The sequence below is a fragment of the Myotis yumanensis genome, unplaced genomic scaffold (assembly GCF_028538775.1).
Source record: "Myotis yumanensis isolate MYYU_CA2020_CCGP unplaced genomic scaffold, mMyoYum1.0.hap1 SCAF_17, whole genome shotgun sequence".
NCBI classification, from domain to species: domain Eukaryota; kingdom Metazoa; phylum Chordata; class Mammalia; order Chiroptera; family Vespertilionidae; genus Myotis; species Myotis yumanensis.
The window spans coordinates 29,032,411-29,056,899 of NW_027223768.1; the positions used below are offsets into that span (position 1 = coordinate 29,032,411).

At 47.2% G+C, this 24,489-nt stretch overlaps 2 protein-coding genes across 4 annotated transcripts in view; one reads left to right on the forward strand and one right to left on the reverse strand.

Moving 5' to 3' along the window:
* PACC1 (proton activated chloride channel 1) overlaps nucleotides 1-20,517 on the forward strand; it is a 32,419-nt gene extending 11,902 nt beyond the window's left edge. Inside the window, exons 3-8 of one of the 3 annotated variants that reach the window (XM_070396533.1) lie at nucleotides 9,143-9,352; nucleotides 10,301-10,452; nucleotides 13,899-14,041; nucleotides 14,416-14,560; nucleotides 17,300-17,407; nucleotides 18,920-20,517. In XM_070396533.1, the coding sequence (XP_070252634.1) occupies nucleotides 9,143-9,352; nucleotides 10,301-10,452; nucleotides 13,899-14,041; nucleotides 14,416-14,560; nucleotides 17,300-17,407; nucleotides 18,920-19,081 (920 nt within the window). In that variant the 3' untranslated portion in view covers nucleotides 19,082-20,517. Of the gene's footprint in view, nucleotides 1-9,142; nucleotides 9,353-10,300; nucleotides 10,453-13,898; nucleotides 14,042-14,415; nucleotides 14,575-17,299; nucleotides 17,412-18,919 lie in introns of those variants that run through there. The other 2 variants (XM_070396534.1, XM_070396535.1) reach the window with 2 other exon arrangements.
* Nucleotides 20,518-21,497: 980 nt separating this feature from the next.
* The window catches only part of PPP2R5A (protein phosphatase 2 regulatory subunit B'alpha), a 61,568-nt gene continuing 58,576 nt past the window's right edge, over nucleotides 21,498-24,489 (reverse strand). Inside the window, exon 13 of the mRNA XM_070396531.1 lies at nucleotides 21,498-22,694. Within this exon, the coding sequence (XP_070252632.1) occupies nucleotides 22,562-22,694 (133 nt within the window). The 3' untranslated portion in view covers nucleotides 21,498-22,561. The remainder of the gene's footprint in view (nucleotides 22,695-24,489) is intronic.

The window sequence follows — 24,489 nt, forward strand, 5'->3', positions numbered from 1 at the left end:
GGTACCTCTATGATATGGATGTTGTTATGCTTATGTTGTCCCAGAGGTCCCTTAAACTATCCTCATTTTTCATTATTAAAAAAAAAATTGCCCCTTGCTCTGATTAGATGCTTTCTGCTACCTTGTCTTCCAAATCACTGATTTGATCCTGTTTTATCTAATCTGCTAAATAGTCCTTCTAGTGCAGTGGTTCTCAACCTTCTGGCCCTTTAGATATAGTTCCTCATGTTGTGACCCAACCATAAAATTATTTTCGTTGCTACTTCATAACTGTAATGTTGCTACTGTTATGAATCGTAATGTAAATATCTGATATGCAGGATGGTCTTAGGCGACCCCTGTGAAAAGGTTGTTTGACTGCCAAAGGGGTCGCGACCCACAGGTTGAGAACCGCTATTCTAGTGTATTCATTTTTGACTGGTTCTTTTTTATGTTTTCTGTGCCCTTTTTGTGCTTACTGTCTCTGTGTTTAAGTTCTCACTGAGTGCATCCATTCTTCCACTAAGTTTCGAACTCTGTGTTTGACATATTGTCTGTCTCCTTTTCGTTTTTTTCCTTGGGATTTCTCCCATTCTTTTATTTGGGGCACGTTTATTTTTATTTCCCATTTTGGCTGCCTCTCGGTATTTGTTTCTGTATATTATGGAGATCTGCTGTGCCTTTCAGTCTTGGTAAGGTGGCCTTTGGGCTCAACGGCACAGTCTCCCTAATCACCTGTTTTTGGTGTTTCAGGAATGTTCCCCATGTGGGTTATGTGACCCCTCCTGTTGAGTCTTGATTGCTGTTGAGTCATCTGTGTGTACAGTTGACCTTCAGGGCAACTGACTGTGAGGATTGACTACAGTCACAGTGTACGAGCTGCTGTGCAAGGGCTGACCCCATTAAGCAGAATTCTCTCTAGTAGGGTGTGGTGTCTGCCGAGATCTCCCTCTGGGTGTGCTGCTGTGGAGCTGATTGGATCGAGCTCTGATGGGGTCCAAGCCTGCCACCAGCTGTTAGTTCTGGAGCCTCTTGGGAGGGACTCTGGTGCTGGTCAGTGTCAGATGCTTGTAACGGACCCTGGGACTACCTGTTTGGATCTACGAAGTGATCTGCAATTTGTGGCTGCTTTTGCCGAGGTGCATGAAGGGTCCAAGCTGTGTACCAAGACTGGCTTCTGCCAGCACTGAGACCAGGGACAGGTCAGTAAAAGGCCCCAAACCCCCCAGAATCTGTCTCTGCCTACTGGCTGCCTGCTCGGCTCAGTGACCAGAAGAGCCTCTTGTGGTGTTTGAGTTGCTCGAGATAGGTTCTTAGTGAGTCACTAGGTAGTGGGAAGTGATGTTCACCAGGTTGATAGAGAGTCAAACTCAATGCCAGTGTGGGTCTGAGGCCACTCTGCAGAAGTGCAGGGTACACCAGTGCTCAGTGCTAGCTGCCACCCACCTGGGACCTGTGGACCTTTGAGGCGGGGTGGGACCTGCAGATTTCACCAGGCTAAAACAGACCAGGCTTTGACCATGAAGAGAGAAGGCTCCACACAGCGACAGTGACACTGATCAGGCGTGTGAAGGGGAAATGGCTTTGCCCAATAGCTGCACAACTCTCTCCCTCCCTGTGTGCCTCTGGCACTCCTCCAGTTTGCCCGAGCTTCCTCCAGAGCTCCTCAATAAAGTCTGCACCACCGGTCCAGGCTGGAGGCAGAGACAGACCGCCCCACCAGGTGCAATCCTGGCAGGGTGGGCCTTCCAGGACTCGGCTGACAGGGGCTCTTTGCCACTCCCCAGGCAGATGAATGGAGGAGAATGCTCCACTCAGCCAAGATGGCGTTTCTGGGTGGCACCTAGCACAGGGTCACTTGCTGTTGTCACTCACACCTTCTACCCGCAGCCATTCCGCTCAGTCTGGTCCACTCCAGCTGCCATCCCCCTGCAGAGCCCCGGGTGAGTGCCATGGCCCCTAGGAGAGTAGTACCCGCTCACCAGGGCAGACAGAACCCCTGCTGATTTCCATAGCCAGGTATTTTGTGGGCTTTTTTCCTGGTTTTCGTGCTCTGGCTAAGGATCCTGGCATGGGGCTGAGGCCCTGGCTCCTCCATAGGGACTTGGATTCTCAATCGCAGCACGTGGGTGCCGGGCCAGCCCTTTGTGTGCCTGCCTTTCCTGCCGGTCTGATGTGGGTTCCTCTGTGCACCCTCAGTTATGAGGCTTCTGCTCAGCATCTTCAGATAGTTATTGAGGTGGATTTTTCTGTACTTGAGCTATGACTCTGACATGGTCCTAGGAGGAGGGGAGTGTAACTTCCACTGACTCCACCATCATCTTACAGTTGGGAAGGAATTTGCTTTAATTTTTTTAATGCCCTTGACCGGAATCAAACCCAAGACCCTTCAGTTGGCAGACTGGTGCTCTATCCACTGAGCCAAACCAGCGAGGACAGGATATTTACTTTTAAAATACATTCATCTAGCCCTAACCGGTTTGGCTCAGTGGATAGAGAGTCAGTCTGCGGACTGAAAGGTCCCAGGTTCGATTCCAGTCAAGGGCATGTACCTTGGTTGCGGGCACAACCCCAGTATGGGGTGTGCAGGAGGCAGCTGATCAATGTTTCTCTCTCATTGATGTTTCTAACTCTCTATCCCTCTCCCTTCCTCTCTGTAAAATCAATAAAATATATTTAAAAAAAATACATTCATCCACCTTGCCACAAAAAAGCCAGGGTTTGCTTTTCAGACTGCAGAGTGCATAGAACATTTTGTCAAATGTCCAGCATCTTTTTTTAATAGTAAAAATGCAGTAGTGTCTTGTTTCAGAATTGAGTGACACTTGTAGCACATATGGATGATAAGGAGTTACAGGTTTTACTTACATTACATGCGAATTGGTGGATCAAGGAAAAACCTACAAAGAAGCTAAACTTGGCTTCTGTCAGTGAAACAGAGGAGACTCTTGGCCAGTGTTTCCACGAGAGTAATTTGTTCAAAAGAAACGAATCCAAGTGATGCAATTGTCATGTGACCTTTTTGTGCCTTAGATTCTTATAATTGATTTCAGAGAGGAACGGAGAGGGAGAGAGATAGAAACATCAACGATGAGAGAGAGTTATCCATTGAGTGCCTCCTGCAGGCACCACCTCCTGTCCTCGCTGGTTTGGCTCAGTGGATAGAGCACCAGCCTGCCAACTGAAGGGTCCTGGGTTCGATTTCGGTCAAGGGCATTAAAAAAATTAAAGCAAATTCCTTCCCAACTTCAAGAACATGTGGGGGAGAGATCCATTTCTTTCCCTCACCAAAGTTAGAGCGCTTCACGTCATGTTTATCTGGCTTATGACAGGGTGGATCTTGCCCACAAATGCCCATCGTTGTTCATCTTCACTGTGTGGTTCAGCTGGAGGGAGTAGGCAGTCTGCCTTACAAATGTCTGAGTTCTGCTTGTGATGCAGTGATAGACTTTCAGGCAGGTCTTCTTTTATCGCAATTAGTTACTGGAATCGTCAGTACTGACGCGCACTCTGTCGTGTATGGAAAGGGTTGACTAGGAGTCAGGCCTCTAGGACTCTCAGTCTGATTGTGCCAGTTACGGCTGCGGGACCTAGATCACTAAACAGGAGTGAGTTTGGACCAGATGGCCTTTTAGTTCCCTACCGACTCTTAAAATTTTTACTCAGATGTTATGCACCGCATCAGTCACTTTGGAGTTCTTTCAGTTTTGTTTTGTGATCTTTCAAACCCCATTAGAATGTAGCAACCTGGTACCTGTTGACTACAGTTATGAGCAGCTCATGGCAGTGAATGTGTTGTTTGGAAGCGGACCCTTGGTCCCACATGAACCATGGGAGCTGGGGCGCCTTCCAAACAAAACAGCTGGTAGGCCCCTGTGCTCAGAGCGCCGTACTCTGGGTCCTGTGGCCCTGTAGCCCAGCTACATGTAACCGGTCAGCCCCTAGCTCAGCAAAGCCGTCTATGGACTGGGCGTGAAGGAGGGGCGTGTCTTGTGACATGTCTAACGGAGCACCCTGTACAGGATACTGGGGAGGAGATCTGAATGGAAGACTCTCCAAGAGGGACTTAGTAAAGTGGAGCAGGGTCATGAGAGAAACATGAGAGACGGCAGATAGCAAAGCCATGAAGGAGCAGAATTCGACACAGTCCTGGTAAGCAGCAGAAGTAGAATCAGACACAAGTGAAGTTGAGCCCGGCCAGTGTGGGTCAGTGGTTGAGTGTCGACCTATGAGCCAGGAGGTCACAGTTCGATTCCTGGTCAGGACACATGCCCTGCAGGAGGCACCCAATGGATAACTCTCTCTCATCGTTGATGTTTCTATCTCTCTCTCCCTCTCCGTTCCTCTCTGAAATCAATTATAAAGTTGAAAAAGAGAGTTGCTGAATTCCTTTTGTAGAACTAGAGCCGCTGCGTACCTTGGTGGCTTAGCTCTCAGCTGCCCAACGGTTTTCTTGGAGCTTCCTGGTTCCGCACTTGCGTTGCAGCTGTAGAGGAAACGTTCCTGCCTACAGCAGCCTGTTCTTACGGCCTGGAGGAGCCTCACAGACATGTCAGGGACTTTGCACTCCTGTGTAAAATAAAAACTTTCTAAGGTATTTTGTCAGAAATAGCAAGGCACACCAATTTGTTCATAGTTTTACATGCCTGAAGTGCACTGGTGTTCTCTGACAGGTTAAAGGTAGCTAGTTAGCGTTGCAAGCCTTAGTTGATCTATTATTTGGGTTATTCATTCATTTAACAGATAGAGAAACATTACATGCCTACTATGTGAAAGACACTGTATTCTGCCCCACCTCCATTTGATTTTTTTCTTGCTATTTTTTCTAATTCCTTATTATTAAGAAGTTGTAGTGCCATGGTCTTCATTTGTGCTAGCTTCATCATTGAGGGCTTTTTTTTTTTATGGTGTAGAGGGCACTTTCTGTTTCTTCAGAAACCAATCCATTGAGCAGGCACTCTGTACTGTAATGCATTTTGCCACATTCTCTTATATACTTCTCTTAGGCATCCTATAACATTGAGATGATCATTTCCTTTCACATGAAGAAAGTGAGGCTTAAGTCATTAAGTAACTTATCCTGAGATCACAGAATAGTTAGTAGTAGAGCTGGAACCCAAATCACTCTGACTCTACATCTCATGGTGTGTGTGTTGTTTTTTAAAAAAATATTTTTATTGATTTCAGAGAGGAAGGGAGAGGGAGAGGGAGAGAAACATCAATGATGAGAGAGAATCATTGATCGGCTGCCTCCTGCACGTCCCCTGCTGGCATCAAGCCCACAATCTGGGCATGTGCCCTTGACCGGAATCGAACCCGGGACCCTTCAGTCTGCAGGCTGACACTATCCACTGAGCCAAGCCAGCTAGGGCTACATCTCATGGTTTTAACCACTGGGCTAGATTTCTGGTCTTTCAGTTCAGAACATTAGTGAATAAAACACCCAAATTACTTCTTCCTCAAAGTCCTCCTGATGCTTTAGGCACAGTGCCATGTGACCTCCTCCACAAAGCCTTTGCTGACCTCTGCCTTTCTCCACATGCTCTCCCTTCTTTCTTCTGAGTAAAGGAAGCCTCACATTTCACATTTCACATGCTCTGAATCCTGTAGCAGTTGTAGCACAGACCATCAGTCCTGGTCTCTGTATCTTCCCAAAGCGCCTCGCACAGTGTCTTGCATGTAGAGTTGGTGCTCAATGCGTGTTGGTAGAATTATAGAATGGACGATTTCCTTGTCGCCACCAGCCTAGGACACGTCAATAGTTCTGTGCTAATCCTGCTTTTATGCTTTTAAATAAAGTAACATGAAATAATTATGACAAATACTTTAATATCTTGTTATTTAAAGCTTATATTTCAAGTTAAATTTATTGGGGTAACATTGGTTAATAACATTATATAAATTTCAGGTGTACAGCTTGATAGTACGACATCTGTATACAGTATTGCGTGTTCGCCTCCGGAAGTCACCATGTATTTCACCTCCTTTACCCTTGTCCTCACTCCAACGCCCTGCCCCTCTGGTAACCACCATTCTGTTGTCCGGGTCTATGAGTTTGCTTTTTTCTTTGCGTGTCTCCTTTTTGTTTTTATATTCCACATATGAGTGGAATCATGCAGTTTGTGTCCTTTTCCTTCTGACCTAGTTCACTTAGCATAAAACTCTCAAGATCCATCCATGTGTGTATGTCTTTAAAAAAATTTTTTTTATTTTATTGATTTGAGAGAGAGAGAGAGAGAGAAGTAGGGAGGAAGAGGAGGGGTGTAGAGAGAGAGAGAGAAATATTGATTTTTTTGTTTCACTTATTTATGCATTCATTGGTTGATTCTTGTATGTGCTCTGATGGGGATCGGGGATCGAACCTCAGTGTTGGTGTATCAGGATGACACTAGCTAACTGAGCTACTCAGCCAGGGACAAGATCCACTCATGTTGCTGCAAATGGCAACACTTTTTTTTTTTTATGACTGAGTAGTAGTCCATGGTATATATGTGTCATATATTAATTATTTGTCGAAGGACGTTAAGGCTGTTTCCATGTCTTGGCTATTGTAAATAATGCTGCAATGAACATAGAGGTACATACATCTTTACGAGTGTTTATTGTCCCAGACATTGTGTTTGTTTTTTTAATTTTTGAATTACAGTTGACATTCATTATTATACTAATTTCAGGTGTACAGCATAGTGATTAGACATTTATATAACTTACAAAGTGAACCCCCGGTAAGTGTAGTACCCACCTAACACCATACATAGTTATTATAGTATTATTGACTATATTCCCTATACTGCTATACTTTACATCCCTATAACTATTTTATGACTATCGATTCGTACTTCTTAATCCCTTTTTTATCCAGTTGTCTATCATTGGTTTATTAGGTTTCTTCCATATCTTGGCTATTGTAAATAATTCTACATTGAACATGGGAATGCTATATCTTTTGGATTTCTTTGGATAAATGCCCAGAAGTAGAATTGCTGGGTCATGTGGCAGTTCTGTTTTTAATTTTTTGAGGAACTTCTATACTGCTGCACCAACTTGCATCCCACTAACAGTGCATGAGGGTTTCCTTTTCTCCTCATTTTCGCCAACACTTATTATTTGTTGATTTATCGATGATAGCCATTCTGACATGTATGAGGTGATATCTCATTGTGGCTTTAACTTGTATGTCTCTGCTGATTAGTGATGTTGAGTATCTTTTCATGTATTTGTTGACCATCCGTATGCCCTTTTTGGAGAAATGTCTATTTAGGTCCTCTGCCCATTTTTAAATGAGATTGTTTGTCTTTTTGGTGATAAGTTTTATGAGTTCCTTATATAGTTTGGATATTAACCCCCTATTGGATATATCATTAGTGAATATTTTCTCCCATTTAGTAGGTTGTCTTTTTGTTTTGTTGATGGTTTTGCTATGCAGAAACTTTTTATTTTTATTTAGTCCCACTTATTTTTTTTTTTATCATAAATGGATATTGAATTTTGTCAAATGCTTTTTCTAAATCTACTGATATGATCATGTGACGAATATAGTTTATTTTGTTTATGTGGTGTATCACATTAATTGACTTGTGGATATTGAACCAACCTCGTATCTTGGGAATAAATCCACTTCATTGTGGTATATGATCTTTTTTACTTATTGATGAATTCAGTTCGCTAATATATTGTTAAAAAGACTATTTGTATCTATGTTCATCAGGGGTAGTGGTCTATAATTTTCTTTTTTGGTAGTGTCTTTGTTGTTATCAGGGTAATGCTGGCTTTCTCAAATGAGTTTGGGAGCCTTTCCCTCTTTAGTTTTCTGGAATAGTTTGAGAAGGATAGGTATTAATTATTTTTTGCGTGTTTGGTAAAAATCACCTGTGAAGCCATGTGCTCCTGGACTTTTGCTTGTAGGGAGTTTTTTGGTTACTGATTTGATATGGTTAGTAGTTAATGGCCTGTTCAATTTTTTTGTTTCCCCCTGATTTAGCCTGAAAAGACCGTATGTTTTTAGAAATTTATCCATTTCTTCTAGGTTGTCCAGTTTGTTGGCATGTAATTGTTGGTGGTATTTCCTTGTCATCCTGCGTATTTCTCTGGTGTAGATTGTCAGTCCTCCTCTTTCTGATTTTAGTTATTTGGCCCTCTCTCTTTTTTCCCTTCTGATGAGTCTAACTAAAGGTTTATTAATTTTGTTTACTTTTTCAAAGAACCAAGTTTCTGATTTCATTTATCCTTTCTTTTGTTTTGTAAGGCTTTCGTTTATTTCCACTGTGATCTCTATTATTTTCTTCCTTCCACTCACTTTAGACGTTGTTCTTCATTTTCTAGTTCCTTTAGGTTTAAGATTAGATTGTTTAGTTGAATTTTCTTGTTACTTGAGGTAGGCCTGTATTGCTGTGAATTTCCCTCCTTCCTATGAATCGTTTTGGCTGTGGCCTATAGATTTTTTGGCTATTATGTTTTCATTTTCATTTGCCTCAAGTTATCTTTTGATGTCTTCCTGAATCTCATTGTTAACCCATTTGTTGTGTAGTAGCATGTTATTTATGTGTGTGTTTTAGTTTTCTTATAATTGATTTCTCGTTTCATGCTATTGTGATCTGATAAGATGCTTGATATGATTTTAGTCTTATTACATTTACTTAAGACTTGTTTTGTGGCATAATGCACTGCAGAGCGATGATAGGGGACAAATGGGTGCCCTGAGAGCACTGAGGGAGGGGAGCCCTAATAAAGTTAGGGGTCAGGGAAGGCTTCCTCGAGGAAATGCCTTTCTAAACCAAACCCTGAAGGACGAGTTAGCCAGCTAGGGGGGCAAAGTGCTCAGGCTGTGCTTCAGGGTGGAGGGCACGCTAGAGGGACTGAAGGTCACCTAGCACAGCTGGCGCTGGGGGTGCTGGGGGCTCAGGCCAGAGGGGTAGGAGGGCCAGCTCCCTTGTTGGAATGTAACTGTCTCTAGAGAAGAGACCCCTTGAAGACAATACCGAGCCTCCTTCGGCTCAGGGCCCCCTTCCTGACAGAGCAGGTGCTGAGTGAATGTTGGCAGGTGGGGCGGTCGGGTGTGCCGTGACCTGGCCCCCTGGCCAAAGCAGGTAAGGGGCCTGGAGGTTGCCGGCTTCCCCGGCCGCACCTGTCCCTGCCTCTGGGTCACGTGTGTGTTGTCCTTCAGCCCTCGACAGTGAGTCTGCAACCAGCAGCATCCGCTTCAGCAAGGCCTGCCTGAAGAACGTCTTCTCGGTCCTGCTCATCTTCATCTACCTGCTGCTCATGGCCGTGGCCGTCTTCCTGGTTTACCAGACCATCACAGACTTCCGCGAGAAACTCAAGCACCCCGTCATGTCTGTGTCGTATAAGGAAGTGGACCTCTACGACGCCCCAGGTAGAGCCTGTGGGACCGGTGTCAGGGCGCAGGCCTGGGGCATCCGTTTGCAAATGCAGCCTGAGCTGCCACTGCACTCCTCGCCCCGCCCCGTGCTGGGTGCGACGGGCAGGGTGGAGGAGTCCGAGCACAGCCTGGGTGTAGGGACACACCCAGAGAGCTGCCGCTGGCCCCCAGTAGAGCGTGTCCTGTGTCAGGGAGAGAGGTAGACAGAGCCTGGAGTGGCCACTGCAGAACTGGGGTGGGCAAGGAGCCGTTTGCACAGAGGCAGGATGTGAGCTGAGCTCTAATAGATGGGAAGAGAGTTTTTCTGGGAGGAGGATCAGCAGAGCAGAGGTGAGTGTGGGGAGGCTGAGGGTTTCTCGAGTGGCTGAGACTGTCCTGGCTTTGCTTTCTTTATCTGTGGGCTACTCTGTGTCTGGTTTCCTGGTCTCTGAGCTCTGCTAGGTCTGGTGCATGTGCTGCTCGCAGTGTTTCTGCCCCTGAGGTTGGAACAGCTACCATCAGTAGAGCCGTGAATGAGGAGCCTTGGGGGGCGGTGGGTGAGGGCATACCTGGAGCTCCAGGCAGAGCAGGAGATGAGAGACAACCTGAGATCTGGGAGCCCCACATCGGGGCCTCCCACTGACTCTGCAGGTGGGTGCGGGTCCCAGGGATTGGCTCAGGCGCGGAGGCCCCCTCAGCGTGCACAGAGCAGCGTTCTGGTGCAGGCGCAGGCGTGGGGGAGGCTCCCTGAGGAGGCCTGTGTCCTTCATTAGAGGAGGGCTTTCTGAGGGCGGAGGATGTGGCTTCCCCCCTCTGTAGCCTTTTCCTTCTCCCTCCCCTGCAGTCACCAGGGAGTCCTGAACTTAGGCTGATGGTGGGTGTGAGCAAATGAATGTGACATGATTTCAGGGTGTGGTCAGGGCCTGTGCCTCCTGACGTTCACTTTTCCATTTGTGCCCCCAGGGATTGCCCTGTACCCCGGTCAGGCCCAGCTGCTCAGCTGTAAGCACCATTACGAGGTCATCCCGCCTCTGAGGAGCCCGGGCCGGCCGGGAGATGTGAACTGCACCACCCAGAGGATCAACTACACGGACCCTTTCTCCAACCAGACCCTGGTAAGGCTCCGGGCGGGGCAGCGTGCTCTCTCGGCCCCGCACCTGAGGCTCAGTCTTCTTTCTGCCGGGTGGTTGGTGCGGGCCCTCGGCCGGTGAACACGGGGACAAGTGGGTCGTGGCCGTGGCTGGCTCACCTGCACTTGGTCAGAGTGACCCTGGGGGATTCTGTCCTGCAGGAGGGACCCGGGTGTCGGGGCGGAGGGGGCCCCCTACCTGGCTGCTCGGGGAAACTGCCAGGGTGCTTTTGGAAAATGTCCATCCCCAGATTCCAGGCGAGGCCAACTGGTTCATCATTCCGGGCTCGGGGCCTGGGAAATCGTATTCTGAAATAAATAAGCCACTGTAAGCAGGAGCGCTGGTCCGGGAGCCAGGACCGCAGCCGGCCCTGCTGTCCCGCAGCCCGTGGGACGCGGCGTGGGCGGCTGGGAGGGCGGCGCCTGCAGGGGTGTGAAGGCAGCGAAGGAATTTGTATTTCTCACATCTTCCCTTTTGTGACCCATGTCCATGTTTCAGAAAGGATTGAACCAGGCCGAGCCAGGTTTTCCAGACCCAAGAGGAAGGAAAGGTTTTTAGGCAGAAGAACTCGGACCCAGACTCAGGGAGGAGCAGGGTGTGTTGTGCCCCTGGGAAGTTACAGGCGTTGGGTATTTCTGGGGGTGCCGCTGTGACGGAACTAAGGCCGGATGAGAGAAGCAAGCTTCTGGGTGGCAGGGAGCCGTGAGTGGGTCTTAGATGAGTTTTGTTACTATTTATTCTAGGCTTCCTCCTAAAATCCTGCTGAAATGATTCCCACTCCTGCAAAAAATAGAATAAAATAAAATATCCACAGGAGCCCTGTGAGCCAGGAAAGGGTATCACGGGTTGACCAGACAGTTTGAGGAACAGGAAATAGAAACAGCAGGTCCGGTCAGGTTGATGGAGTGAACAGATCGGAGGAAGCCCGTGCCTGGAGCAGATGCGAGAGGCCTGCTGTGGGGATTCCTTAGGCCGAGGCCGCCCAGGAGCAGGCTGCTCTGTGCAGGACAGTGAGGGGAGCCTGTGGGTTGGGCCTCCTGTGTGGCTTCTGCTGAGAGACATCCCCTCCCTGAGTACCAAGCCCCGCCCCCCCCAACCCAGCCTGTAGCCCCGCCCAGGTCTCAGGTAGGAGGACCCCAGAGGAGGGAAGAATGGGCCAGTGATGAGAGCCCCTGTCTTCGCCAGCCCCTGGCCTTGTCCATCGGGAGGTCTGCTTGGCGGTGGTCCCCTGTGGCTATCGCTGGAGTGGGCATCAGAAGCATGCCCTCCCCGGGGCCCACAGATTTGGGCACCCACTTTCTGCTGCAGAGGTGGAGGAGCAGCTGTGGGCTGCCCGGTCTTGGACTAGGTGGTTGGCTTGTCGTTCTTCTGTTCCCGCACCTTCATTTGCGGTGAGATGTCTTGGGAAATGTGTGGTCTTCTGGCTGTTTGCGTGCCCTCACGTCCACGTGGAAGTGACCCAGGTCTCATCTGGTCCTCCTTTGTCCGTCTTTGGATTCTCATTTATTTTTTAGTCTCTGGTGCCCTTGGTTTAATCTAGTTAATGTTGACCAGCTGCTTTGCCCGGGCACAGTTGGGGGCATGGCCTTGTCGGTCTGCAGGACCTATGTGTGTTTCCTCGCGGCCTGCCAGGTTTCCAGTGCCCGTATGGTAAGCTGATGCCTCCTTTGTAGGTGGTTGTCACCATGCCCTCCAGTTCCAGACAACAATTTACGTAACGGTCAGAGCCTCGGCTAAGCTACTGTACAAGAGCAGACGCCCCAAACGCACACGGTGGCTGAGACCAGAGAGAAGTCGGTGTCTTTCTCTGGGGATCCCGGGTGTGCAGGGGCGGTCAGTCTGCCACCCCCTGGGCGTTGTCCTGGTCCTGTGGTCAGCACTGGCTCGTGGCATGAGTGCACACGCCGGCCCCAGAGGTGAGACGTGGAGGGCAAGACGCCGAGGGGCATGAGTCACTGCACATTCCAGGAACTTGGTCACGTGGCCACGTCTGAGGCCGGGAGTGGGGCCAGCAGGCGGCTGTGCTCTGCTGGAGTCGGGGATGGGGAAGCGGTCCTAGGGCTGCAGGAGGAAGTGGATCATGGAAACAGGATGTCAGCGTCCTCTGCTGCCACTTACCGTGCGGAAAGGCTGAGAGGGGCCAGGTGGGCAGAGAGAGACATCTTGGGATAAGGCTGCAATAACCAGAACTGAAGCAACAACATTAAAAAGTTAATGTTGAAAAGGAATTCCAGGTGCAAAGGGCGAAAAGAGGGACGTGTAATATGGATAAGGGTTCAACTCCACCACTCTTCCTGAGAAGATTTAACGGTCACCCATCTATCACTGCGTGCAGCCTCCCAGTTGTATATTGTAGGCAAAACCTGTTAGAATAAAAAGTCCCATGACTGCCTTAGCTCGTTTGGCTGAATGGATAGAGCGTCAGCCTGTGGACTGAAAGGTCCCAGGTTCGATTCCAGTCAAGGGCACATGCCTGGGTTTCAGGCTCGATCCCCAGTGGGGGGCATGCAGGAGGCAGCCAATCCATGATTCTCTCTCATTGATGTTTCTCTCTCTCCCTCTTTCTTCCTCTCTGAAATAATAAAAAAAAAAGTCCCATGACCCCAGAGCATGTGTAACACTTCTCAGAAACTCGCAGATCAGGCTGACAGAAAGTAAGAGAACGATTGGGAAGCGCAGTGCGTGTGGAGCGAGTGTGTCTCGGTGCCTGACAGTGTCTTAAGTGCTCTTCACGTATCTTAGAGCCTGTATAAAAGTCGATGTTAAGATATTTCCCCCCAAATTACTCTATCACCCCAATATCATCAGTTAAAAGTCCCAGTTGAGTTTTCATGGAACTGAAGCTAGTGTTAAAGTGCATGAGACGAGCACGTGTACAAAACAGCCAGGTTTCGGGGGTGAGCAGCCTGAGCAGGCGCCCGGCTCAGTCCGAGGTCACAGCGGGGAGATCCCGCAGCCATCAAACCTGCATCTCCATTGGTGGGTTTCACCCCACAATACAAGATGATCTAAATGCAAAAAAGGTTAAAAAAAAAAGATACTATACAGAAATATAGGAGAATAGTGATACAATTTTGATTTTCCTTAGCAAACAAAACCCAGAAGCCTTAAAAAAAAAAAAGATTTGCAGATTTCACATCAAATTTAGAGCTTCATAAAGCAAATGACATGATAAGCAGAGTTAACCGGAAAGTGAGCGAATGGAAGACAACATTTGTCCGTAAAACAGACGGAAGTTCCTATCCTTTCTCAACTGAGATGCAGAGCGCAGCGGAGAGTGCACGCGGCACAGCCGGGCTCCCGGAGGAGGAGCGGGGGCGGTGCCCTGGGGCCACTGGGCTTCCCAGGCCCACCCCCGAGTGTCTGGCCTGCGGGTCAGGAGCAGCGCGCAGCTCTCCCAGGCTGAGATTCCGGCCTCTGTGTCTCTGCAGAAATCCGCCCTGATCGTGCGGGGGCCGCGGGAAGTGAAGAAGCGCGAGCTGGTCTTCCTCCAGTTCCGCCTGAACCAGAGTAGCGAGGACTTCAGCGCCATCGATTACCTCCTCTTCTCCTCCTTCCAGGAGTTCCTGCACAGGTGGCCTTTCCAGTTCCGCTCTATCTGCTCCAGCCTCGCACAGCCCCGTGGGGGTGGAGGTGCAGGGGGGAGGCCGGAGGCTAGCGGGCCAGCGGGGCCCTCAGGACTGCTGAAGCCCAGAGTCCTCTGAGGAGCCCGAGAGGAAGCGGGCATTCTCCCACTGGGGCCTTTAGGGGTCAGGGGTCGGCCTGCCTGGAGGTGGGCGACCACTCCCTCTCCATTTGGAAACCCAGGAGCAGAGCTTGGAGGAGGTGGTGGGCAGTGTCCTGGCGATGCCAGCAGGGAGACCAGATGAAGCAGGGGCTGGAGTGCGTGGGCCGCGTTGAACCCTACGTCAGGCCTGATGAGCTTGGACCTTTCTCCTCTGCCCTCAGCCCAGACAGGGTGGGCTTCATGCAGGCCTGTGAGAGCGCCTCTTCCAGCTGGAAGTTCTCCGGGGGCTTCCGGACCTGGGTCAAGATGTCCCTGGTGGAGACCAAGGAGGAAGACGGGCGAGAAGCAGTGGAATTCCGGCAGGAGGTCGGTGGCGCTGGGTGGGTTGAGCTGCTGGTCGTGCAGCCTGATGGGGCGGGGAGCTCCCCAGGGAGGGGGCCTCTGTGCAGGGTCTGAGGCTGAGAGCGGACCACGCAGGAGCTCACGCGATCTGTAGGCAGCACCCATGCCAAGCCTCTCCCTCTGTTACAGCCAGGCCCAGCACACACGGGGAGCAGAGAGCCCTGCAGGGTGCAGAGACCAGCACCTGATGCCACCGAGCAAGCCCAGCGCTGAGAGGCTGGCGGCCGCCTAGAGCAGCGGTTCTCAACCTGTGGGTCACGACCCCTTTGGGGATCGAACAACCCTTTCACAGGGGTCGCCTAAATACATCCTGCATATCAGATATTTACGATTCTTAACACTAGCAAAATTACAGTTATGAAGTAGCAGCGAAAATAGCTTTATGGTTGGGGGTCACCACAACATGAGGAACTGTATTAAAGGGTCGTGGCATTAGGAAGGTTAAGAACCACTGGCCTAGAGGGTTGGGTATTTGCAGGGAAGAGAGACTAGATGCAGTGGCTCTTGAGTGTCATGGGCATGATGGTCCATTGGGATGCATGGGTAAAATACTAGCTTTCTAAAAAAAAATCACTTTTTTATCAAATACATTGCTTTTATGCAAGTTATTCTTTTTAAAAAAATGTTGATTTTAGAGAGCAGAAGGGCGAGAGAGAGAGACATTGATGGGTTCCTCTTTGGGCACCCCAACCTGGGATCGACCTGCAACCTAGGTACGCCCTCGGGCTGGGGATCAAATCCGCAACCTTTCGGTGCCCAGGACAATGGTCCAACCAATAGCCACACAGGCCAGAGCTAACTTTTTAATTTATTGATTTGAGAGAGAAAAACATCGATTTGTTGTTCGCTTTGTTTATGTGTTCATTGGTTGCTTCTTGTATGTGCCCTGGCCAGGTTTGAACCCGAAACCTTGGTGAATTGGTAACCAACTGAGCTACCCAGCCAGGCCTTAAAAAAATTTTTTTTATACAAGAGTTTGAGTCAAACTGGCATCATGTTTGGGGAACAATATATCAAATCCTCTCTCTTTTTGTATTTTTTAATGTAATTTTTCTATTTTTCAGTGTTTTATAATGCATATAGCAATAGAACAGTAATGCTAATGTTACATCACTTCTAAAGTTACAAATATGTTGGGTGCACGTTCAGAAATTTTTCCTAATGGGACCCGTGTGCCTAAGGCTTTCACCCCACTGGCCTGGAGCTAGGAGATATGGGGGTCTCCAGCCCCCCTCCCCCCGTGAGAGCCAAGAGGAACTTAGAAAAGGGCATGGCAGTGGGGATCGAGGGGAGGGACAGGGGTGTTTGTCAGTGACCACCAAAAGCACGGCCACACCCCTATTGCTACATCCATTATAAAACATTGAAAAATAGAAAAATTAGATTAAAAAATACACAAAGAGGGAGGATTTGAGATGTTGCTCCCAGGCATGATGTCAGTTTGACTCAAACTCTTTAACAAACTCTTTCGGGCTTCCACCATGGCAGTGGCTTTCTGCCTCTTGCCTGAGTCCACACCCACACCCCACGTGTCCGTGGCTGGAGCCTGCAGAGGCTGAGAGGAGACGGGCCTGTGTTCACACCCTCTGCTCCTCCTTGGAGCTGGTCCATTTGGACTGGGCTCCAAGGGACAGCGTTAGGAAGCGCTGGGTTGGAGTAAGACCCACTCTAGTTGACGGGTCTTTCCTTGGCCAGAAGCCACGGCTCCTAGGACTGTGCCAGGTAGAGCTTTGGGAAGGGCATGGAGCCAGGTTTCTTCAAGGCACAGCTTTCTTCCTGCCTTAGGTTATAACAGCTCCCAGGACAGTAGGCCCTTATGATATTCCTTGTTTGTAAGATAACTCAGATCCTGAATTTCTACTCCCCTTTCCTCCAAGAGCGCCAAACCTTGCCTGTCTGGGCCCAGCAGCTGAGAAAGGAGCTTCCTCGTGTTCACCTCACAGCGAGGTGCCGTCCCATCCACCAGGCTCTCCTGGTGGCCCCAGCTGTGACCTGAACCCACAGGGACCCAACCCCGCCAGCCTAGACGTTGCAGAACATTTTATGTGCTTTTTATTACAGTCTCCGTTGGAAGCCTTTGGCAGGGCATAGGAACTTGAATACAGTTTCAAATGTTTTATATCAGGTTTTAAAGTTTAAGGTTCTTTCGTGTGTATTGCTTCCTGTGATCTTCTCGGGGCTCAGTGAGGAAGGCAGAGCAGAGGCTCAGTTCAGATGCTGAGCGCAGCCCTTCCGGCTGGGGCTGGGCTCCTGTCTGCTCTCCCTGCCGCCACGCAGACCCGTCCGTCATGGGCAGCCGGGTCTCCCCAAGCACAACCACTCACAGTTCACGGGGAACACCCGCCACGTGGATCCAGGCGGCGCTGGTCCCTGGAGACTCCAAGGTTAAAATGCGCAGCTCTTAGGATTGTTTTGAAGTTTAGGATTTTTATGGCTTTTAATTGTGAGTCTTACACAGTCTTACACTTTGAATATGATTTAATCAGTTATTGTACATCCCAAATCCCCCTCGTTTCCCCAAAGAACTGTGGAAACCACGGGAAGGCCCGGGCTCTGGTGCCAGGGTCAGGGTGTGGTACGTATGAGATGTGGGGCTCGCTCCTCCCAAGATGGTGTGAGGAGAGCCACGGTCTGAGACCCCCTGGCCATGCCTCCCTTTCCCGTGGACCCGGCCAGGTGACAGTTTCTCTCCTCTGTTCCTAGACGAGTGTGGTCAACTACATTGACCAAAGGCCGGCCGCCGAAAAAAGCGCCCAGCTGTTTTTTGTCGTCTTTGAATGGAAAGATCCTTTCATCCAGAAAGTGCAAGATGTGAGTATTGTTTAAGATGGAGAGACTCTTCATCTCCTTTCCTAGCCCAGATCAGTTGTGTTGGTGGCATTCGTGGTCTGTGTCATTTGTGTTTATTTGGTCGGGTCTTCATCACTAGACTGTGGCCCCAGGAAGGTGGGGACTTGGTCTTTTGTTCATTTCTTTGGTGTCCAGCACAGTGCCTGGCACAGAGGAGCTGCTCAGTGGTGATATGAATTGAATGACCTGAGCAGAAAGCATTGAGCTACTGTTTCAATTACTACTGTTTGGAAGCCATTCTTTTTAAATGGTTGTCTGTAGGATGAGAACTTATTTGTGATAAGAGAGAACAGAAAGGTACAAATAAAAAATTAACAGAATATCAGTTAATGCCAGATTCTCAGACTGATGGGGCACTAATGAGACAGCTTTGCCAAAGGAGCATTTGTAAGATGCCATCCACCAGAGCCAGTCCCAGGAACACTGATTGGCATTCAGCTCATCACACAATGTCCTGGTGTGGCCTTGCTCAGGGAAGGCATTTCAGAGCCAGGACTGACACAGGGAAGGTCTCTGTGACACGGGCGTGCTCCACGGCCACCCACCACCACCGTTATCCGTGCATTGGCCAGGCTTGTGCGAGGCTTTGGGAATCAGGACTCCGAGTAGAGTAAACGCCTTCAGCTCTGCACGTAAATCATGTGAGCAGACATTTTTAACCTATATTCAGTGGGCGGTGCTTGTAATGGGCCGGAGCTCAAGGCCTGCCTGGCGCTGTCACTCAGCTTCACAACAGTCCCCAACAGTGGAGGCGATGCAGCCACCCAAGGTTCAGGTGGGCTGAGGTCGCCCTGCTAGACTGAACAGTGCTCTGTACCAGGGTGGGGATTCAGAAATCCAAATAGGATGTCGGCCGTGGAGAGTCCAACTTTCCGGAGGAAGCCACCGGTAGCTGTGAAGGGACTAATTCCAGACAGTCAGTGCCTCTCAAAGGAGACAGTGGGGTAAATACCTGCTACGTTGGAGGGTTTGGCTGAGTGAACCGAGAAAGGCTCGGAGGAGCTTGGAGGATTGGTAGCTCAGGCAGGAGGAAAGCATACAGGCAGGGAACGGGGCACAGCCTGGAGGCAGGGGTCGAGAGGGGAGTGTGGAAGGACGGCCACTGGACTGGGCGGGAGGAGAGGTGTGAGTCACTACGAGAGGGGAGGAAAACAAGAGGAGCTGCTCTTCTTATGGGGTTGAGTTTTGGAGAAATTTGTCTTAAAGCAAGGTCACTGGTTGGGACCCCAAAACATTGAAGCTCAGTACTGAGTATCTTACTTGTGCATGGCTATTTTAAAACGTTTTTTCTTTTGGAATCGCTGTGTTCTAGGGAGGGCTTAGTGTTTTTCCCCTCACACTGAACTGTGGACATGAAAGTATGACGGAGTGTGTGGAGTTACAATTTATGAACCCAATTGCTTTTCTCGTCACCCCATTGATACTGGTATCACCTAAGCAAACTAATAAACATGAGTTGGTTCTGTCTTACAGATAATCACAGCCAATCCTTGGAACACAATTGCTCTTCTCTGTGGGGCCTTCTTGGCATTATTTAAAGCAGCAGAGTTTGCCAAACTGAGTGTGAAGTGGATGATCAAAATTAGGAAGAGATACCTTAAAAAAAGAGGTCAGGCCACGAACCACATAAGCTGAAGTCACCTTGTCCATGGAACTGCCCACGTTAATGGAGGTTCTCACCACTTCCACTTTGATAAACTGAGCTGCCAGCCCTCCTGAACTCACCTGGAGAGATGGCCCTGCTGGGAGGAGCCGCTGGGGAACAGATCCAGTGGATAACCTACAAGTTATTTAAGCACTTAAATTATTAAGGAAGTTTTGCCTAGGACATATGAATAGGGTTTGTGGAAGATGGAACTAGGGCTGGTTTCTGAAGGTTTGTCGACTCTGCCTTTCTTTCTGATTTGGCATATAGCTCAGCTACAACAGGCTGTTAAGGCTCTGTGTTTACCTTGGGCTTTTCCCCCGAGGTTTTTAAGTGGATGGACAAGGGTGTGCCTATCGAGATGTGTGGGTCACGCTTTGAAACCTGAGCACTTTACACAAGGAAAGACAGACACCCTTACGTCTCTGGCATCTCTGCTGTTCCCATCGTCTGGTCTCTGACAAGTTTTCTCCTTTGTTAAATGTTAAATGAGACCTTTAAAGCTAATACTATAATTAGATTTCCTGTGGACTCACTAGCCATCTCTCTGGTTGGAGTTTTTGTTGATGCAGGTATAAGAGTTTAGAGTGATTAACACGCAAAAGCACTAGTGTGAATGTACAGAGTTAGGTGCTCAAATTCCAGAGTACATGTATTTTGATGATTTCATTAACAGGTAAATAAAAGTAAGGTTAATACAAAAGGAATCAGTGTGCCAGTATGAATATGTTAAATCAGTAGGCACCAGTGCACTTTCCTTCTGTGGCCTCCAAATAGAAGGCGGTGTGAGCCTGGACTCCTGAGATGGATGGATCTGGACCCTGAGGTACGGCCTGACTGCGCCCAGGGAAGGGTAGGGTGGGCAGGATAGTTGATGGGAAGAATGATGGCTCAAGCCCCATGAATCAGCTGTTAACTCTACAAAACCACCCGAGTATTTTTCACATGGTAGCCACTGGCTGATTTAAGGTTATGAAATTGTTTCCAGAGTTTTAAATTATTTACATGCCCTTTGCAGCCAAAGAGAACTTGGTAGCATTTCCTGAATTTCATAATCTGCCTTTAGGTAACTCAACTGTGTGACTGGGTATTTTTTTAAAATCTCATGTCTAACTTAGCAGCAAGAAGCTGGTTTTTGGCTGGATTATTAAAAGCGAACTTGTGTACAGAAATATTCCCTGCTGCTTTTCTATGCCAGAGAGCAGCGGTCGCCAACCTTTCGGACCTCACGGACCACCGGTTGGCGACTGCTGCCATGGGGCATGCAAATTCAAACTTTAGCCTAGGTCTCCTCTCTAAAAATCTTGCTGTAAGGCAAATGCAAAGCCAGGCATAAAAGCATACATTAACAGTATTGAAAACCAGATATGTATTCGTAAAGTATCTCTGAAAATGACACACCACTTTAATATTAGTTACTATTTATAAAATGGCTAATAAAATTTGCTCCAATGAACAGCCTAAAACTGAATTTTCTATATTGTGGAAAGTTGAGACCTCTGTATTGTGCTTTAGAGTCAGTAGATAACTAGGAAGTGAGCAGTTCTAACTCATCAAAGAAAAGCAGCTAAGAACTATTAGCTGCAGCCTGCCGAAGTCCAGTCTGGCTGCTCCTCGGTAAAAGACGTGTGCGCCGAAACCGTCCACAAATGGACAGCCCCAACGTTCACTGTCTGGAAAGGCTTGCCTTTCATTCTTGTTCTGCAGTCGGATCACTCTTCTGTCTGCGCCGCCCCAGCGCCGGCTGGCCGTGGGTTAGTGTGGAGGATCCGGCAAGAGCACCGTGATCTGGACGTCTCAGGTAAGGTGGCTGCTTGAGAACACCATGAAATACGAGCCACAGCCTGAGAAGGAAGCATTCTCGGGAGCCACAGAGCGACGGGGGTTGCTTTTACAAGGACCTGGGAACAGTGTGCAGAACCTGTGCTAGAGCTTTCCGTGGGTTGAAAGGGTGGAATCAGACACCAGTCGTTGAAAACTTTGAGAACGCCTGACCTCTGATTCTGCTACAATCTCCCTGCCCCTCACAAAAACTGTTACTACAGATTTTCAGATTTATCCCCCTGGGTCTATTTTAATTGAAACTAACATTTAAGGTAAGTAAAATCCATCCTCTGAACATAAAAGGACATGAAGGATATCCTAGAACTTAGGGTTTTATGCAAATATTCTGTAAAGCAGATATATGTTGGTAAATGGCTGGAACACTCAATCTGACACAATCTTCCTATTTTTTAGACTATATCCTGCAACTTGCCTTAAACTTTCATATATATATATATATACACACACATACATACATACATACACACAAACACATATGTATGAATGATGTATGTATATATATGAAGGGGGGCAGCTTCTTCTGAATGCCTAAAGTTAGAGTTAAAAAATGCAGTGATGAGATAAGGCAAAATACAAACATAGACTTTATTAAATGCTGCTCAATCCCCCAATGAAGATCTTTCATTACAAAACAGTTTTCCACACAACTGCAAGTTAAGAGATTGGAATGGTACTCTGATAACAAAATTTATGAGAAATACTTGACCAAGTAAAAACATACAAGACCCCTATAGTCAACCTTCTTAGAACGCTACAAAAGCCAACTGCAGTTCCTTTAAGTAAAGCCAGGCAGTGGCAAGGAGCACTTGGTGTCACCACACTGTGGGACACGGAGCCCCCATCAGGAGGGACTGGAGGAGGGCAGGTGCTGAGGGCTGGAAGGGCCCTGCCTTCAGCCGTGGGGAAGGGGAGGAAGAGGAATGAACTGGGAGGCAGGCTGCGTGTTCACCTGCGCTGCCCCCACTGATCTGTGCTCATCATTCGGGAGTTGCAGATAAGGGGATACTCCTGAGGAGCAATCTGAAGAATTTGTTTACTTTCCCAGCTTTTATTTATAAGTTGTGCTTTAAAAAGTCTGGAGATTTAAGTTTTTTGCTCAAATTCCAGAGTACAGTAATATTTCTAATGAAGGGAGGCTTTTGGCAGGTAATTCCTCCCATCATATTTCTGAGAGGGACGAAGGGAAGGTAAGGATTATACCTTAGTTTTATTTAGGAAATACTTTTTTCCTAGGATGTAACTAAGGTCTGCAGCAATGTGAAAAGCACATTATAAAAGGGAAAAATATACAGAGCAGACTACTATATCTATGTGCAACACAATCAAAATAGAATTCAAGTCATAATTCTTACCACTCCCATAATTATCTCACTCATATTATAGATGATAAAGTTCATTTCTGTGAAACTTCAGATGTGACACAATAAATCAATGATTAGACAAATGTTACAATATACTGTGGCCATGATATAGCACAGGGCTATGTTTAGTCCATATATTTTTTCATTTACAGTTGCCAGAAAAAAATTGACCTTTTAATTATACTGTTGAGGTTTCATGATTTTTACATTTTTTAAAAAAGTGTACAAAACTGTGCCTATCCCACAGGGGTGGCATGTTTCTCTTTATTCATTACTTGTATTGCTGAGAATACTGTGCATGTTGTAAGCACTGTTCTGGTTTTCTAGAGCTTTCTTTAGTTTTAGCTCCTCTAATTTTTTCCATAGTTCTTCACGTTCCAATTCCTTCTTTTTCTCTCTGTAGATAAAGCAAAATTTTATTTCAGAACCTGAAGAAGAGTTTGGCAATTTGCTAGAAAACATAGTTCATCCACATTGCACTTCAATCCCTCTACTAAGGTGTTTGAGGGCAGTCACCTGGAGCACCTCGTTACTCCTTGTCACTCTCCTACATCTGCTTCTCCTGTGCCAAACAAAAGTTACTACCTGCTTTGCCTCTTCTACATATTATCTCTACCACCACCGTGCCCACTATATCATTGGTGCTTTACAGTTTAAAAAATACTTTAAATTGAAAAAAAAATTTTTATCAATTACAGTTGACATACAAAAGTATATTAGTTTTAGGTGTACAACATAGTGACTGGACATTTACATAACTTATGAAGTGGTAAGTCTAGTACCCATCTGACAACATACATATTTATTATATTATTGACTATATTCCCTATGGTGTACTTTACACCCCGTGACTGTTTCTGTAACTGGCAATTCGTACTTAATCCCTTTACCTTTTTTACCCATTCCCCCAACCACCCTCACATCTGGCAGCCATCAGTTTGCTCTCTGCATTTCATGAAACTATTTGTTGATTTATTTTGTTTTTTAGATTCCATACATTTAGGAAAACCAGATGTATCTGTCTTTATCTAACACAATTCACTTAGCATAATACCCTCTAGGTCCATCCAGGTTGCTGCAAATGGTAAGATTTCATTCTTTTTTGTGGCTGAGTAATATTCCATTGTATAAAACATAATCTTTTTCCATTTGTCTTATTAATGAATGCTTAGGTTGTTTCCATAACTTTGCTATTTTAAATAATGTTTCAATGAACATGGGGGAGCATACATCTTTTCGAAATAGCATTTTGGATTTCTCTGGATATGTGAAAGTAGAATTGATGGGTCATATATTTATTTTTAATTGAGAAATCTCCATACTTTTTCCATAGTGGCCGCACCAATTTACAGAGCACAGGGTTCTTCTTGGGTTCTTCCTCCCCTCCAGTGGGGACTCTAGACTCAGGCACATGAAGCCATGTCACCAGCCACCACGAATCATCCATGTTTGTGTAGAATCTCCGTTTTCAAGGGGATTTCTCAATATCACATCCTCTCCAATGCTTGGTTGTCAATTTATTGATGATAACCCTTCTGATAAGTGTGAGGTGATATCTCCTTGTGGTTTTAATTTGCATTTCCCTGATGTTGAGCATCTTTTCCTTTGTCTGTTGGCCATCTGTTTGTGTTCTTGGAAAATTTCTATTCAAGTCCTCCATCCTTTGTGTGTGTGTGTTAAATTGTATGAATTCCTTATGTAGTTTAGATTTTAACCCCTTGGCAACAAGTATCTTCTATTCAGTAGGTGTTTTTTTTTTTATTTTGATGTACGTACTTTCTCGTTTCTCTTGTTAGAGGAAATATAAAAAAAAAAAAATTACTAAGACAATGTCAAAGGGCTTATTTCCTATGTTTTCTTCTAGGACAGCGGTTCTCAACCTGTGGGTCGCGACCCCTTTGGGGGTCGAACGACCCTTTCAAAGGGGTCGCCTAAGACCCTCAGAAAACACATACATAATTACATATTGTTTTTGTGATTAATCACTATGCTTTAATTATGTTCAATTTGTAACAATGAAAATACATCCTGCATATCAGATATTTACATTACGATTCATAACAGTAGCAAAATTACAGTTATGAAGTAGCAATGGAAATAATTTTATGGTTGGGGGTCACCACAACATGAACTGTATTAAAGGGTTGCAGCATTAGGAAGGTTGAGAACCACTGTTCTAGGAGTTTTATGGT